General features: G+C 39.7%; 1 protein-coding gene across 1 annotated transcript in view; it reads left to right on the top strand.

The window, feature by feature from the left end:
• The window catches only part of lrrc3b (leucine rich repeat containing 3B), an 18,460-nt gene extending 3,211 nt beyond the window's left edge, over positions 1 to 15,249 (top strand). The window contains exon 2 of the mRNA XM_008421251.2: positions 14,039 to 15,249. Coding sequence (XP_008419473.1) covers positions 14,185 to 14,967 — 783 coding nt within the window. The 5' untranslated portion in view covers positions 14,039 to 14,184 and the 3' untranslated portion in view covers positions 14,968 to 15,249. The remainder of the gene's footprint in view (positions 1 to 14,038) is intronic.
• Positions 15,250 to 15,329: the final 80 nt, after the last annotated feature.

The raw sequence follows: 15,329 nt of genomic DNA, 5'->3' as shown, positions 1-15,329 counted from the left end.
TATATATAGTATATGGACCCTTGAGGAGTTTGAGATCAAATCAACAGGGGTTTGAAATCTGGCTGGGTTTCTTGGAGTTGGGAAGTTTTTACATTGTGTTTGGACTGGAAATTATGAGTCAGATCTGGCAACCATTGATGAGAGTGACCTGGACAGCAGCCCACCAAAACAGTTTGGAAATGGATTATTTTATTTAAACGACCTTTAGTTTGATTAGTATAGTTAGCATGAACAATATCAAGATTACCTTACTTCTTGGATTTTCGAAAAGCTGCTACTCCTGTATTTAGTAGATGGGGCTCATTGTGATCTAAGTAAGTGTTTCGAGGTACACCGCTCTGCAGGTTTTATGTGTTTTCCTGCTCCAACACACCTGATTTCAGTTTAATAGGCTTTTGCTGAACTATAATCATCTGAATCAGATGTGTTAAAGGAGGGAATCATAATTTGTTTCCTGGAAATACTGGGCAACGAGGAGGAGTAGCAACCTTCTCTCAGTGAGATATTTATATTGATTAATCCCAGGATAATTAATTGCTACAGTTCTTTTGAATATCTAAACTTCAGGGTTTCATATTCTGTCATGTTGGTGTGGAATGGAGGACCCAGGTGAAGACAGCCTGCAGATGAAAAATTACTTTTAATTAAGAAAGTAACAAACATAAATAAATTTTGAGGACACAAAGGAAAACACCAGAAACAACAGATATAACTGGGGCACAATGGAAAGACGGAGAGAATAATGGAGAGTAATGCCACCTCCCCACAATATGCCACCCTGGGCGGTTGCCCATGTCGCTCGTATCAGAAACCGCCACTGAACACAAAGGATAAACTAAAACAGCAACAACTAAGTAAGTGAACAAAAAAGAAATGTGAATGGAAACCAGAGTATAAACACCTGAGGATAATACATCCAAATCGCAAATCACTAAAACCATTTCTGATTGTTGTTTTGTCCCATCCACCAGGCCTTACGCTCAGTTTTTAGATCAGTTCTGATTTCTGATTGGATTTAGCGACACTGAAAGGGATGTAAGTCATTTACTCCATTTTTAACATGCTAAGTATCAAAGAAATACACCACAGATGGCAGGAATTTTATTTCTAAAAAAAATAAATACCAGTAGCTGTTTTTTGTTTTCCGAGGTTTTATTTTGTATACATATATTTTTGTTCTGAAATATGGAGGTGTGGCAAACAAGCAAAACAATATGGAATCTTGAAGAATTCATTTTTTAATGCAGTGTGCTAGAGTTAACTTATTCAACCTTTGTTTGTGGTGATTACCATAGTGATATCTTTCACCTAATTAATTTAATGTTGTGTTATTTAAATAGCAGGGATATTCCTGCCCTCACATACTTAATCATTTGCTGTCTGAACACTGGAACAACCTAAAGACAGATCCCAGTCTTATGTGATCATTTTCATGACCATCACTACAAGGTCGTAGAGGTCACAGTGTATGTGATGAGTCCACCCTGCTCTGTAATTCATGCCACCGAAGCGACGGGGTAAAAACATGCAGCAGCGTACAGAAGGACAATAAGTTCTTCTCCGCAGAAAGATAATGATTCCTGATTGCCAGCTCCTCCTGTCAGGAGAAATGCAAACATTTTGACTGAAAGCAGTTTTGAGGCAGCAGGTAAAAGCATATTCTTCAGATTCTTTCCATTTTTTTTGTAGCAGGAAGCGGTTGGGTGTACAAGTCCAACTGGTGTTCAGATTTTATTTTCAGCATGGCCATGTGTTCCCTCTACATGTTTTGTAAATTGTGATTTATAGTTTGAAGTGATTACTGATCAGATCAGCTCAGTGGGTCATTGAGGTTATGGGCTTGTTTCAGCTCATTGTTGGTTTGCTCTATTTTTCTCCATCAGGTTGGATGGAGACGTCTGTCAGCCATGTTCACCTCTCTCCAGAGATATCCAATCAGATTCATGTCTGGACTCTGGCTTGGCCATTTCAGGACGTTCACAGATTGGTTCCAAAGATACAGTGGATCTGGTGTGTTACATATGCCATGGCCAAACATTAGCGCTTGGGTAAACCACACCTCAAGGAAGCAATTGTTTAGCCAAGGGATTGAAATGAGGTTATGTGATAAATTGAGTTGCATCAAAGGGTTTGGTAACACTTTATTTGAAGGGGGGGTGAATAAGACTGACATGACACTGTCAAGAACACTTGTTATGAACATGAATAAGTCTTCATGAATATTTATGACTGTTGTCATAAAGCGTCATTTGGTAAATTATGACACTTTTAATACAAAGTTGACATTATTCAAAATGTCTTTATTATGACAACTTGACATTAACCAAGAAATTATTACTGATATAAATTTGTTATAAAAGTATTACTGATAGAACTTTAAAAATTAGGTAACTTTGTTATTAAAGCTAAAGTTTAAACAGGAGGCTGAAGAGACGATGGAAGCATGAAGGAGCCAGGAGGATGAGGGTGGAGGAGAGGTGGAGGTGGGTTGAAGCTAAATGGGCGCATGGATGGAGGTCTTTATGAATGGAGGCTGGTTCAATGATTGGTTATAATGAGGCGAGGTCTGATGGTGATTGGCTACTGAGGCACATGATGCAGTGACTGGACAATGCAGGTGAGACTGAAGTGTCTTCCCATTTGAAGTTACGCCTAGGCTTCATATCAGGATATCAGGAAGTGATTTCATGAGTCAATGTACAGACGGTGTCAACCGACATGTTTAGACTGTCCCTCTGTTCGTTAAACATAAAGCCAATTTAGCTGAGTTAGTACATAATAATTGCTGTGTGTTTGGAATGAGATGGTTAGTAGCACTATTAGTCAATATTGCACCAGAACTTTGAGTCGAACACCAGACTACTGAGCTTTTGTCCAAGCAGTAAAAGACTCGTAACTGAGCTTCATTCTGCATGATCACATAAGTACACAATCAGCTGTAAGACAGCATCTAACATGTGAGTGTTATTAATGTCAGACTTTCCCTTAAGTTAACATTTTACAGTATTTATCCCACATTTAATGTCAATAATACAGACCTTGTTAGCTCTAAATTCTCATGGAGGAAGTTTATTTTAAAGCAGCAGGTTTGTACCAAAACAAAAACAGATGGTCATTTACCAGCAAAAAGATCCAAGAACGTCTTGATGGTTTTCCCTGAGGATCCCTCATACCACCAGCAGCCCAGTTACGTTTCTAATCAGCATTTGAACACAGCTCCGGAAAAACATTTCACATCCTAAATTCTGGGTCTAGTTCTAATATCTTATGCTTGGTTTTTTTAATTATTATTCCCACATGTACAAAAAGTATTTTGTACATTTTGATTGGAACATTTTATGTTTTTGCCAGCTCTGAATAATGAGGGCCTCTCACTGAAAGACGCATAATCAATAAAAAAAAGAAGGAGTGTTATCCAAGTCAAGACACCTTATCGAGTTGGAATGGATGAATTAATAAACATTTTTAAATTAAGTTATTCTGTGCTCCATCACTCAGTTTTGTCACTGGATAATATTTGTTGCCCAGCCGCTGTCCCAAGTGGCTGATGGTGACTTTTACAAAGAGTGACACAAATATCACCCTTCAGTCTTCATAAAGCTTGAAGGAAAAACAGAATGCATTACAAAACAGAACGCATCTGAACTGTTCTGACTGGACAAGGAGGGACTGCAGCAGCAACAGTCCAGTTCTAAAATGCATTTCCCCTTCAGAAAAATCTGTTCTTAGTTTTGATTTATTTATTTACATTTTAGCAAAAGTCTAATAATGATTCTGTCCTCCGACACAGTCAAAAACTCTCCGTGTAGACTGTAGGTCTCATTAACCAAATATGTTCCATCTTTGAATGAATGTGACCTGGTCGTACAGAAACAGGTCACATTTGAAAAGATCAGATAGTGATCGGACTTATTAACACATAACCAAGTGATAGTGGAGTCACATTTGTAAAAATCCGATCTGTGTTGTTCAGTCATGAAAAGATCAGATACAGACAAAAGGGGAAAACAAATATCAGATTTGGGTCACTTCAGGCTGCAGTGTGAACGTAACCTTTGACTGTTATTTTGACATATTACGGTTCACACTGCTGGCCAGTTGGTGGCGAATGAACCTGTTAATTAGTCACACATTGGAGAGGTAACCTGTTCAGTCAAGAAAACATTCCCATCAGAGCACTGAGCCTCATCAGTCTCTGTTGTAGACTGATTCTAACTTCCTGTTAGCTGGGTTTCCATCTCCGTGATTAAAGTCCATTCACTTTGCTTCTGAATGCTAAGCACATTAGCATTCATAAGGTCACAATTACTGTAGTGTGCATTTTAGTTAGAAATAATAGCATTCAATCATTTTATAATCCTGGGGCAAAAGGGTTTAAACTTGAGAGAAGGTTTTCTCTGTTTGCCTGTTTACTGTCACACTGCCCACGCTTCCTGTATAGTCGGTGTAGAAGGAAAAGTGACAGTGCTCATTCCTTTCTTTTGTTTTGCCAGAAATCAGCAGCACATTCAACATATTTTGATCTGCTCTCAAAAAGTATGGAAAAAGTTAAAAGTACTTTTCTGTTTACAGCAACAGGAAGACAGACTCTGCTGTTCCATATGACACATCATCATCACCATATGGATTTATGGCAATTCTATTTTATAGGGTTGTGTTTCCAAAGACTGTTCTTCGGTCAGAAACTCGTGGTTTAAAACCATCAATATCCTAGGAAGATTGTAACACAATATATGGAGCTAATAAAAGAAAACATTTAACCACTAAGTCAATACAGGACAGCATTAAAGATAATTATCCAACATATCATGTTCCTCTAAACAGAAATGTTTTAGCTGTTTTTTCAGCTGTCCATTATCCTCGGCTGATCTTGTTTGAATTGGACGGCAAACATATATACTAGATATATTTTTGATTTATTGTGGTTCATTTCACTATTTTATGGTAAGCCAATTCAGGAAAGTGTTTCCACTCTCACTGCGCCTGAGCAGGAACCGCATTAAATGAAGATTTTTCTGTCTTTGGCTGTTTTTCTCCTTCCTTTTTAAATGGTGACAGAAACATCTGAAGGTCATCTGTCATTTAGACAGATTACAATTCACACAGCTGACCACTAGGTGCAGGCATTTACAAATTTATGCATAGAGAGCACCATGTAGCTAAGTAAATCAATCAATCATTCAATCAAGAAAAACAACCATCAGAGTATTATTTCAGACCTGAACACTGAGCACAGTGCATCTTGCTATCCAGGAGTGGGATTTCCTCCCACTGAGGGAAGGACTTGGGGAATCAGGACGTCTCTCATTTAGAAAGTCTTGCAGAACTCTGATTGCTTCCCTGAGAGAAATGATTCCAAAACTTTGGCTGTAGTGGTGCTATTAATTCCAGTCCCTAATGTGGCAGCAGAGCGCAGACTCAGCCTCCAGATCATGATTGAAACAGTCATAAGAAAAGCCCAAGACCTCACAATAGTGACCTCTGCAGCAAGCCCCAATTCAGGAGGAAGCTGTGAGAATGTGTCGTCAGGTTACAACAGGTCAATTGTTGTAAAAGTTGTTAGGTAAAAACAGATTATGACTGGATTTTTTTACCCATCAGTCAAAAAAAGGTTGACTTTCTTGATGACAGACGACAAAACAGCCAACCTCTGTCCCTGATTTTGTCTCGTGCTCGTCTCAAGCTCTAATGTTTTTCTGTCTTCCAATCAGTGGATTGTTTTGTGTGATGTCATTATCTCCACCCTGACCACACTGGACCGTTGTCCTATGGACCTACAACCGAGCGGGTCCAGGATCGGTATCGCTCAGTGGAAGCAATGCTTCTGTGAGGTTTTAACTCAGTGTTTTGTAACAAATAGTTTTATTATTGTAGTTCTTAAGTAATATTGGTATTGATTTTAGGACTTCTGCTTTAGGATATATGTTGGAGCTAATTTTTTGTTTTAATTTTAGCATTTTAATGTCTTCTTCCACACTGTTTTACAGCAGTAGAGCTCAGTAACAGGTGACTGAGATCTACAGATTCAGCAAGAAGAATCACGTGAGTTGCTTTGACCCTGCAGACGACATTGGTTTGCTATTGAAAAAAGTTATTTTCCCACGCAGAATCAAGAATGTCAATTATAATCAGAGATATGTAAATGTTAGCCACACTGTAAGCTCTGCATAGTTTCCTACCTTCCTCTGTAACAGAGCTGGAAGACAGTGGCATGTTCCCGTCAACCGAGAGGCACTTCAAGTTAATGGCTTCAAATTCCCTTTGGCACCACTGTTTTTAGTAACACAGTGTGTGTGGCTGTAACGCTGTCAGCGTCAGTCACTTCAGTCCACTCTGGAAAATGCCAGCATGGACTCACTACAAGGACTGCCACAGTTTAACTCTGAGTGATGGTCAGCAGTTTTTAAAATGTTTACCACCCAAACTCATTGAAATGAAAATAGACAGACAGAAATCTACAGTAGGTGTGTTGCGGTACCAGGTACGGTTCCCCTGGGTGCTTCCAGGAGGGCAAAAGGCCCCGGGGCTGACCCAGCCACCGCTGGAGGGATTGGATCTCACAGCTGGGCTGGAGGGACCAGAGTCCCTCTGGAGGTCCAACAGACAAAGACTTGGGTTCTCATCCAATGTCTCAAACATTAAAATCAACAGTAGTTTGATAAAAAATGGAGGGATTATTTTCACCATACCCTATAATGTCTTGGACTTATGCAACATTTTATCAGACAGGCTTTTTTAAAAATCACTTAACATCTGGATTTTCTCCATCCTTAACAAGAAAGATCCTAAAGTCAAATTTATGCTCCTTTCTCCTCCATTCCACAGATATAACACATTTGACACAGAAGTGGAGAAGTAATGATTAAGGCAATTATTCATTTAGTTTAGAAAAATAGTCAGTTTAGTGTTCTTGGACAGATCCACGAACCTCCTTGGTACATAGACATTTTTCTCATATCTTTTCGCTGAATCTTCCCTTTAGAATATTATAAACAGAAATATTTATAAATATTAAATATTTTATAATTTAAAAATTATGTTAAAAAGAAGTGCAAATTAATTATACAAGGTAATGACCTTCACTGACCATGCTTGTTATGTGTTTTTGATGTCTTTGAATCATAACTGCTCTCACATGAACTGACTATTTGTTAGATAAACACTGCTGCTGTAGCTTTTGCAGAATTTATAGTCAGTTTACCTGTTTTCCAGTTTCTACCTTTGCAGTTCTGCAGACTTATTACAGGTATAGAATGGTGCTGTCTACTTCATCAGTATTCCCACTGATGCCGACCACACGAAGCCTGTGAGTTCAACCTCTGACCACAGGGATTGGCCTTAGAAGGAAGATCCTCCCATATGTTCTCTGCTCACATCCTTTCTTCATGTCATAATCTCTGTGAGCCTCTGATCGTCAGCCTGCCATCAGCTCTGAGGCAGTCTGGATCTCTGGTCTTCCTTCTGTGCTTAGTGCTCTGCAGGGCCGTGCAGAGACCACTAAAGGGGCAGGTGCTTAACAACAAAAAAAAGGGCCCATCTAACCGCATTCTAGGACAGAATATTAACAAAGCCTCTCAGCTTTCAGAGTTTAATAAACAATGATAAATTACAAAAATGTGACATATACAATCAAAGCTAACGAACATCTCCATGTAGAGCATATAACACTATGCATATATAAGATGTTTTATTAGTAATTTCTTTCTGCAGGTCTATTTTGTTATAGGAAGGTATTGCAATATTCAAACCCGCAATTTAGCAAGATATGTAGATCAGAGCTGGTGGTCTAGCTCTGATTTACATATTTTGTCTTTACAGAATTACACTGTTAAAAATATAAACAAGGGCACAATGCAACCTTTTAGTGACTGTAATCTATAAAAAGAGCTGCCTGTTTGCTGCAGTGGAGATGAAGATGGTCCATTCAGGAAAGCAGAGCTGCATCAAACTTTAACGTGGAACTGCACAAAAAAGAAAAAAAAACAAAAGCAAAAATTGAATTCTTAATGCATGTCACCATGAGAAAAGCCTACTGAGTTTTGCTTAAAAACAATGTAAATCACACATTTTTGACTCATGAAGTGACTTTTCTTTTTTGCAAAACAAACTTATTTGCGCTTGTCAGAAATCTTTTCTTGCTATTTGTTTTTGTTTGTGACTCAAAGTTTTGCTTGTTATTCTCACATGATATCGTGGGCAGGGCCTAAAATCACAACAAAATATTTATGATGTGTGCAAATAAATGTTTATGTTTGGTAAAAATGAGTTATTTAATTTAAAAAAGTATTTTAAACAAAACTTTTTCTTTTAAAGGAATCATTACTATTCCAAAAGTTTTGACTACAATTTTATTTTACTTAACTGAGGTTAGTTTTTTTTTTTTTCATTGAATAATTGGGAAACAATTTTAACTTCATACTCTGTGAACCAGACCCTAAGCTTACTTAAAGTCTGGCTTGAGTTTTTCCCCTTCATTAATGTCACTTTTATTACATTCATTATATCTATAGTGGTAATTCAGGATGAGTTATTTTTAATTCTAAATTAATATCCTTGTTGGACTTTTATTTAAGTGTTATTCTCCTTCAAGATACATTTACCTAACGCCAGAATAAATGCAATATACATTATGCAGCAAAGGAAATTAGAAGATCGGACATATATCCATTATAGAGATGATTGGTTTTGAATGGGTGATGTGCCCTTATTGCATAAGCGATACTGAAGAATGACTGATATCATTAAAGATACAGGGAAGAAGCTTTTTAGTTATCTTGCTTTGCTAGCAAAGTCGTTAACTAGCAGCTTGCTAATAGCACAACAACAACAACAGCCTAATGTCTGTATGATAAAAATACTGAATCGATAGATAAGAACAGTTTTTCCTCACCTCGCTGTCTCCTCCCGCTCAGTAGTTCTTCAGAGAAAGGCAGACGCAGAGGCCTGTCAGTGTCTGTTGTATTTCATTACCTCTCTGCTTAAACCACGACTCCGAGCTGCACGAGAGGCAACTGCGTCTTGCGTCACGGGCAAAAGGTCAAAGGTAACAAGGTGACCGGCTTATTATGTTATACAAAAAAGAAACAAAAAAGTAAAGAATTTTAGCACATGTTTTTATGTGTCAGAAGAGGGCTTCGGAAATAATACCAAAAAATAAATAAAAAATTGACCAAAAGGGCACTTGGAGGCAAGGAGCAAAAAGGGCCGGTGCTCAAGGTGTTGCTGGCTCAGACTGCTAGCTTCTTTCTACCCACTATTAGTTCTTTATTGTATTTGGTTCTACCCGCCACGCAACGTGTCTGACAGGAGACCCTCTCATATGTCAGAAAAATGGTCAGTGTTACAAAAAGACCAGAGATTCGGCTGAGATGATAGAGGAGAAGCACTGCAGCAGAGCTGATGGCAGGTCAATGATCAGACGGTCACAGAGATTATGACATGAGGGAACATGTGGATGGATCTTCCTTCTAAAGTCAATCCCCTCGAGGTCACCTCGCCAGTTCCTGACACTCTCTGAGGCTGAATCCAGATGCTTAGTGTGGTCAGCACAAATCTAACCCCATAAAAGAATAAAGGAGAGCGTCATCAACGTCATCCAGCCTGGTAAAAACCAGCCCCTTGTTTTATGCTATGGTTCATCCTGAGGGTATGGACCCTCAGCTATTGAGAAACAATTGGTTTCTGGAGGTGTGGACTCTGTTGAAGTTTTACAATTTACTTAAACACTAAAGTTTGGCATTGACCTGTAATTTAACAGTTCAATGCTATGAAGCTTAGCAGAAATTGTCTGCGCTGTAAACAACCATCCTCCACTGTGAACAGAGAAGTGATGATCTGAACAAGGTGGCTGTTAATGCTGATTTAACATTTGGAAGTGCGGCCAACACAGACTGAACGGCTTCCTTCACTTCCTTCCCTGCCATTGTTGAAACTTCAGGCAGTTTCAACAACTCCTGAAGTTGTTCAGGAGTTGTTGAACAACTCCTGAACAACTTCAGGAGTTGTTCTGAAGTTGTTCAGGAGTTGAACAACTTCTAAAACAGAGCAAAAAATCAACATCATTGTTCAGAACTTCTCCGCTGACTGACTATAAGGTGAGATTTGAATGGAGCAAAATTGCGAAGGAAAGCAATGGCCAGGCTGGCGTAATCCTGGTGGGATCCCTGTAAACTGATGCACTGTTGAAACATTGCTGGGTCACATGACCACTAGATGACAGAAAGAGGTGGATCTGCAGCAGCTGTGGGTCAATGCTGTTGTTCTTCCTATCTGGTGTTATGACTTGTCCTAATTAATATCAAGTTGAGATCACTCATAAAATGATTTTTGTGAATCACTGAATGTTGTGCTACAATAGTGAATGGTCTGTGTGCACCATGTGGGTTTTATACATTGAACAGAGACAGTGTATCTGAGGGAGAGCAGCTGGACGAGCAGCTTGATGAGGCTCTGGGAGGTCTCTGCTGTAAACAGACCACCCTTTGTCTTTTTTTCCTGATTGTCTATTGTTGGACATCAGTGTTGCTCCTCTGCCAGCAGATAACTACAACAGGAGCTCAGTGTTCAGGTTTTCACAACCTGCCACATTTCTGCCATATGGAGCCGACAGAAGGAGGGGATTTTATATCAAGTATAAAGGTTGTCTATATTTTCAGCTTAATGAATAAACCTTAAAGACAAATAAAAATCCTGGCTCCTTTTTAAAAATGATGGTGGCCTTTTTTCTCTTTTTCTCTTTCATGCTAAATTACATGCAGATTATGAAATGTATTACTGTCAGTAAGTATTCTAATTTAAACACTGATAGTTACCTCCATGAAGGAGGTTGATTCTCACTACTGCTTCTCCTGTTTGGAACCTGTTAAAGTTTCATGTAGAAAACATCACTGTCTTTAGTGGTTGTATTGATCTGCCCTGTCCTCTTCCATCTGCTGCAGCTGTCATGAACCAACACAGTGAGTTGTTCTATTGTGAAAACTGCAGGTGAATTCCTGAAGGTGGTCAGCTCACCGTTTGCAGGTTGGAAGTGTGAAGGCCACCTATGCTCTTCGCTGAATGTAAATTAATACCTGCTTACTTTGTTGAGATTTACTGCAAGATTATGAGTCACTTTGTGGACAGTATGTCTCTCAGATTACCACAGGGTGGCTGTGTAACAGCTGTAGCAACCTACTATTAGTATGTTAGTTTTAGCAATTTCTGAAAATCTAATTTTCAGAAATTATATTTCTGAAATTGTTTTTATGCATTAAAAAAAACCAATGTTTTTAATGCATAAAACATTGATATGTTTTAGGCATATTAATGTTGAGTGAGAACAAATAAAACCTGACATACCAGTTACACGTTTGTTATTGTTCTTGTCTTTGTCCAATTATCTGCATCCTATCAACAGTTTCTGGAAGATGAAAACTGGGCAGCTTTTTGTATGTTAAAAGAGAAAATGGGCAAAGATAAGTTGAACACATGTAAGCTGATCCAAGTGTAGACTGCATGAATCTTGTCTTTGTGCCTATGTGAGAACCTTCTACAGAAGACTCTTTTGACATGGTCTTATACAAATAAAGGTGCATTTATGTCAAACAAGCCCATCACAGATTTGTGTACCCATCCTAAAAGTCGAATTCTCCAAATAGGAATACAAACAGTGCACACTCAGCTTCCCTTATTTGGCTTATTTACCTCTAAACATACAACTGCAGCTATCTATAGCACAGTTTTATCTGCAGGCAAACATTTTTCATGCAGCAGCTTGTGGCTTCGACTATCTTTATGCATTCATGTCTTGTCTTTTTTGGTCACTCAGCTCAAAACTCTGTCTTACAAATAATCCTGAGGCCTTAAGCTATAATATGCTATCAGACAAAGCTATAATATGTTATCAGACACTACATTAGTAATTCAATATGCTGTATATAACAAAAATACAATTCATCCTATTTGAAAATAAGGCTGATGTTCCTCTTACACTATGTGTCAAATCATATGCATACAGAATTATTATGCCCCTGATGAAATCAAACAAAACTCTTAAAGGGTATATGTCATGCTACAATGGTGTTCCCTCATCAAAAACAGACCTGGACTGTTGCCTTGATTCTGTCATGCATGTTTTAAGGAATTTAATACTTGTGACCTGCTCCACTGTAGCATCATTGATGAGGAGGGGGGCAGTGGGTGACTTGGTTGATTTTTCCTGAAATCAACAACAATTTCTTTTGTTTTCTTGACATTCAGGATGTTTCACCTCCTCTCTGTAGTACCGTCTGTAGTTCGAACTGAACCTGGCATGGCAGTCATGGGTCATCAGGGTGAAGAGCTGTGGGCTCAGAACACAGGGGGGCAGTGCTGAGGGAGATGACCCTTGAAGCATTCTTACCAACCCTCAAACTGGAGTCCTCAAAAGAGGAGGGAGGTTTTGAGATGATGTAATCCTTCACCAGCAACTAGAAACATGATGGGAGTGAGTACAACAGGGCGGTAGTCGTTAAGTGAAGACATTATGGCCACTGGTATGATGATGGCCATCTTGAACCTAGCTTAGCAAGGTGCCAAACATGTCCATTAGGATGCGAGTCAGCTGATTAGCACAGTTCTTGAGAACCAGTTCCGGTATGTTATAAGGACCTGCTGCTTTATGCATGTTGTGTCTTCTCAAGGTCTTCTGAACATCAGCTGTCGCAAGTCTGAGTATCAGTTAACCTGGTTGAGGAGTGGATTTCCTTACTGGAGTGTTGTTGAGGGCATCAAACACCACATGCGCCTGGTGTTCGCCAAATCATGGATGACTTCTCTATTGCCACATTTCAATGCAGCGTTCTGTTCCCTTTGCATCTCACTGTCTTCACATTGGCCTGATTAAAGTCCTTGCCAACAGTGGAAACACCCTCTGGATGTGTAGTTTGGAAGTCCCTGCTGGAACTGTAGACTCACTCAGAGCCTCTTCATCTGGCATTAGGACAGATGGAAACAGTAGTGATGATGATGATGATGATGATGATGATGATGATGATGATGATGATGATGATGATGATGATGATGATGATGAATTCCCTGAGCATAAAAATGGGTCTGTGTTTCATGGTCAAAAACTTGATATCTGGAGAGCAATGAGATGAGACCACCTTGGCATTATTGCACCTGCTGTTATTAGTGTAGATGCAAACACCATCACCTCAGGTTTTACCGCTTAGTGCTGCCCCTATCCAAACGGAATGTTGTCAGCCTGACAATTATAAGGGTTAAAAGAAATAGAGGAGTTTAATCATGTCTCAGTCAGAATTATGGCACAGCAGTTACTCAAGTCACAGTTTGATGTCATATCCAGCGTTAAGTTACCTATTTTGTTCTCTACCAAACAAGTTGAATGGAAGCAATGTTCTCCAAGGGTCTTACTGGCATAACAGTCTGAGGTTGTTCAGAGTTTCCAGAATTTCAGTGTTCACTCACAGTAATATGCAGGTTATGCATACTTTTAAGATAAACTTAGCATCTTATCCTGCCTCTACTGGAGGTTTTCTTTTGTATGAGCCAGAATAAATGTCTTTTTATGCCTTAGAAGTCCAATGTTTTCAGGAACCAGTTGTACCGCCATGTTTGTGTTAATAGCTATGCATAGCCAAAACAAAGCTATTGTGGCTTAACAGCTGTCTCACTATTTCATCCAACCATGTTTCTGTTACAAATATATAAAGAATATGCTCAGTAATGAAGTCATTAATAAAAAGTTATTTTCCCGGCAAAAATCTCAAGTTCAATAAAACCAATTTAAGTGACTTAGTGATCATATTTTATATATAGGAAGGTTCTCTTGAACAGGAATCAATATCAGTTTAATTTTAGACTATTACTACTAAGTACAATTAATTAAGATTAAAACAGTTTATATAAACTAATATCCAAAAAAGCCAAAACTACCCAAAGGCATACAAGGCGAGACACTGAGAAAAGTTGCTCCTGCTCTGCATACAATCAGAACCAGTAAAAGGAATAACAAGGATAACATGTCTCAACTGACTGTCTGTTCATGTCATTCCAGATCCCAACACAACATGATGAGACCAGTTCATCCACCAGTATCTGTAGCGAGTGGAGTGTGAGGTCCAGCAGCCACTATGCCATGTGTGTAAAGGACCAGTGGTGGTGTTGCGGCCCCAGGCGGGATGCTGCTAGAAGCCGGTCAGTATGACTCTGCTGGACTTGTGGCTGTCGCGCTCCATCCCCATGTGCCTGCTCCTCCAGAGCCTTGTCCTCATGGCCCTGTGCTTCCCCTCGGCCAGCATGTGTCCAAAGGGCTGCAGCTGTCTACGCGACCCCCACCTCCACGGTCTCAACGTCACCTGCAGTCAGTCCCGCCTCAAAGAGATTCCCCCCAACCTCCCAGTCGACACTGTCCTCCTGAGGCTGGACCACAATCAAATAGGTGCTGTGCCCGACCAAGCCTTCCGTGGACTCCGGCTTTTGAGGGAACTGAACCTCTCTTATAATGCAGTGGAAACTTTAGGGGAAGGTTCCTTTAGTGGCATTGAGGGGACATTACAGGTGCTGGACCTTTCCCACAACCGCATCACTAGCGTTCACAGGGATGCTTTTGCCCGACTGAAGGCCCGCATCATTGTAGATGACAATCCCTGGCACTGCGACTGCGCCCTCCAGCAGGCCATTGGAGGAATGGCTCACAACCACGAGGCTGCAGCCAGGGTCCTCTGCAGGAGCTCCGAACTTCTTGATCAGGAGGGTCGACCTTTCCTGGCAGTTGACACTGACCTGTGTAACCTGGCAAAAAGGACCACAGACTATGCCATGCTGGTCACCATGTTTGGTTGGTTTGCAATGGTAATATCATATGTGGTGTATTATGTTCGTCAGAACCAGGAGGACGCCCGGCGCCACCTGGAGTACCTTAAGTCTCTCCCCAGTAAGCCCAAGAAACCTGATGATGCTGACGACATCAGCACTGTTGTCTGACAGCAGCATCATGATGACTCTTCATCACAGACTCAATGAAATGTTTACGCATCAGGACCCACATTTATAGTGTTTACTACTTCAAACTTCAGTCTCTGTGAGCATCAGAAGGGTTTGTACTTTGGAACTTTTCTCGTATGTCTTTACCAGGCTGAGTTTATGTTCAAAGTGAAATCAGGCAAGAAATGAAACAACACCCACACTACAACAGTTGAAAAATGTAATCTCAGGTTGAAATAGGTAATGGCTTTTTAGGTTTTAGGTAATGATAAATATATATATATATATATATATATATATATATATATATGCATGCGTTGTCGTGGTTTCGATATGTATTTAAAACAGGGTCTGGCTGCAGC

This window comes from Poecilia reticulata, linkage group LG11, assembly GCF_000633615.1.
Source record: "Poecilia reticulata strain Guanapo linkage group LG11, Guppy_female_1.0+MT, whole genome shotgun sequence".
Lineage (NCBI taxonomy): Eukaryota > Metazoa > Chordata > Actinopteri > Cyprinodontiformes > Poeciliidae > Poecilia > Poecilia reticulata.
This window is presented reverse-complemented; position numbering and strand designations above follow the sequence as displayed.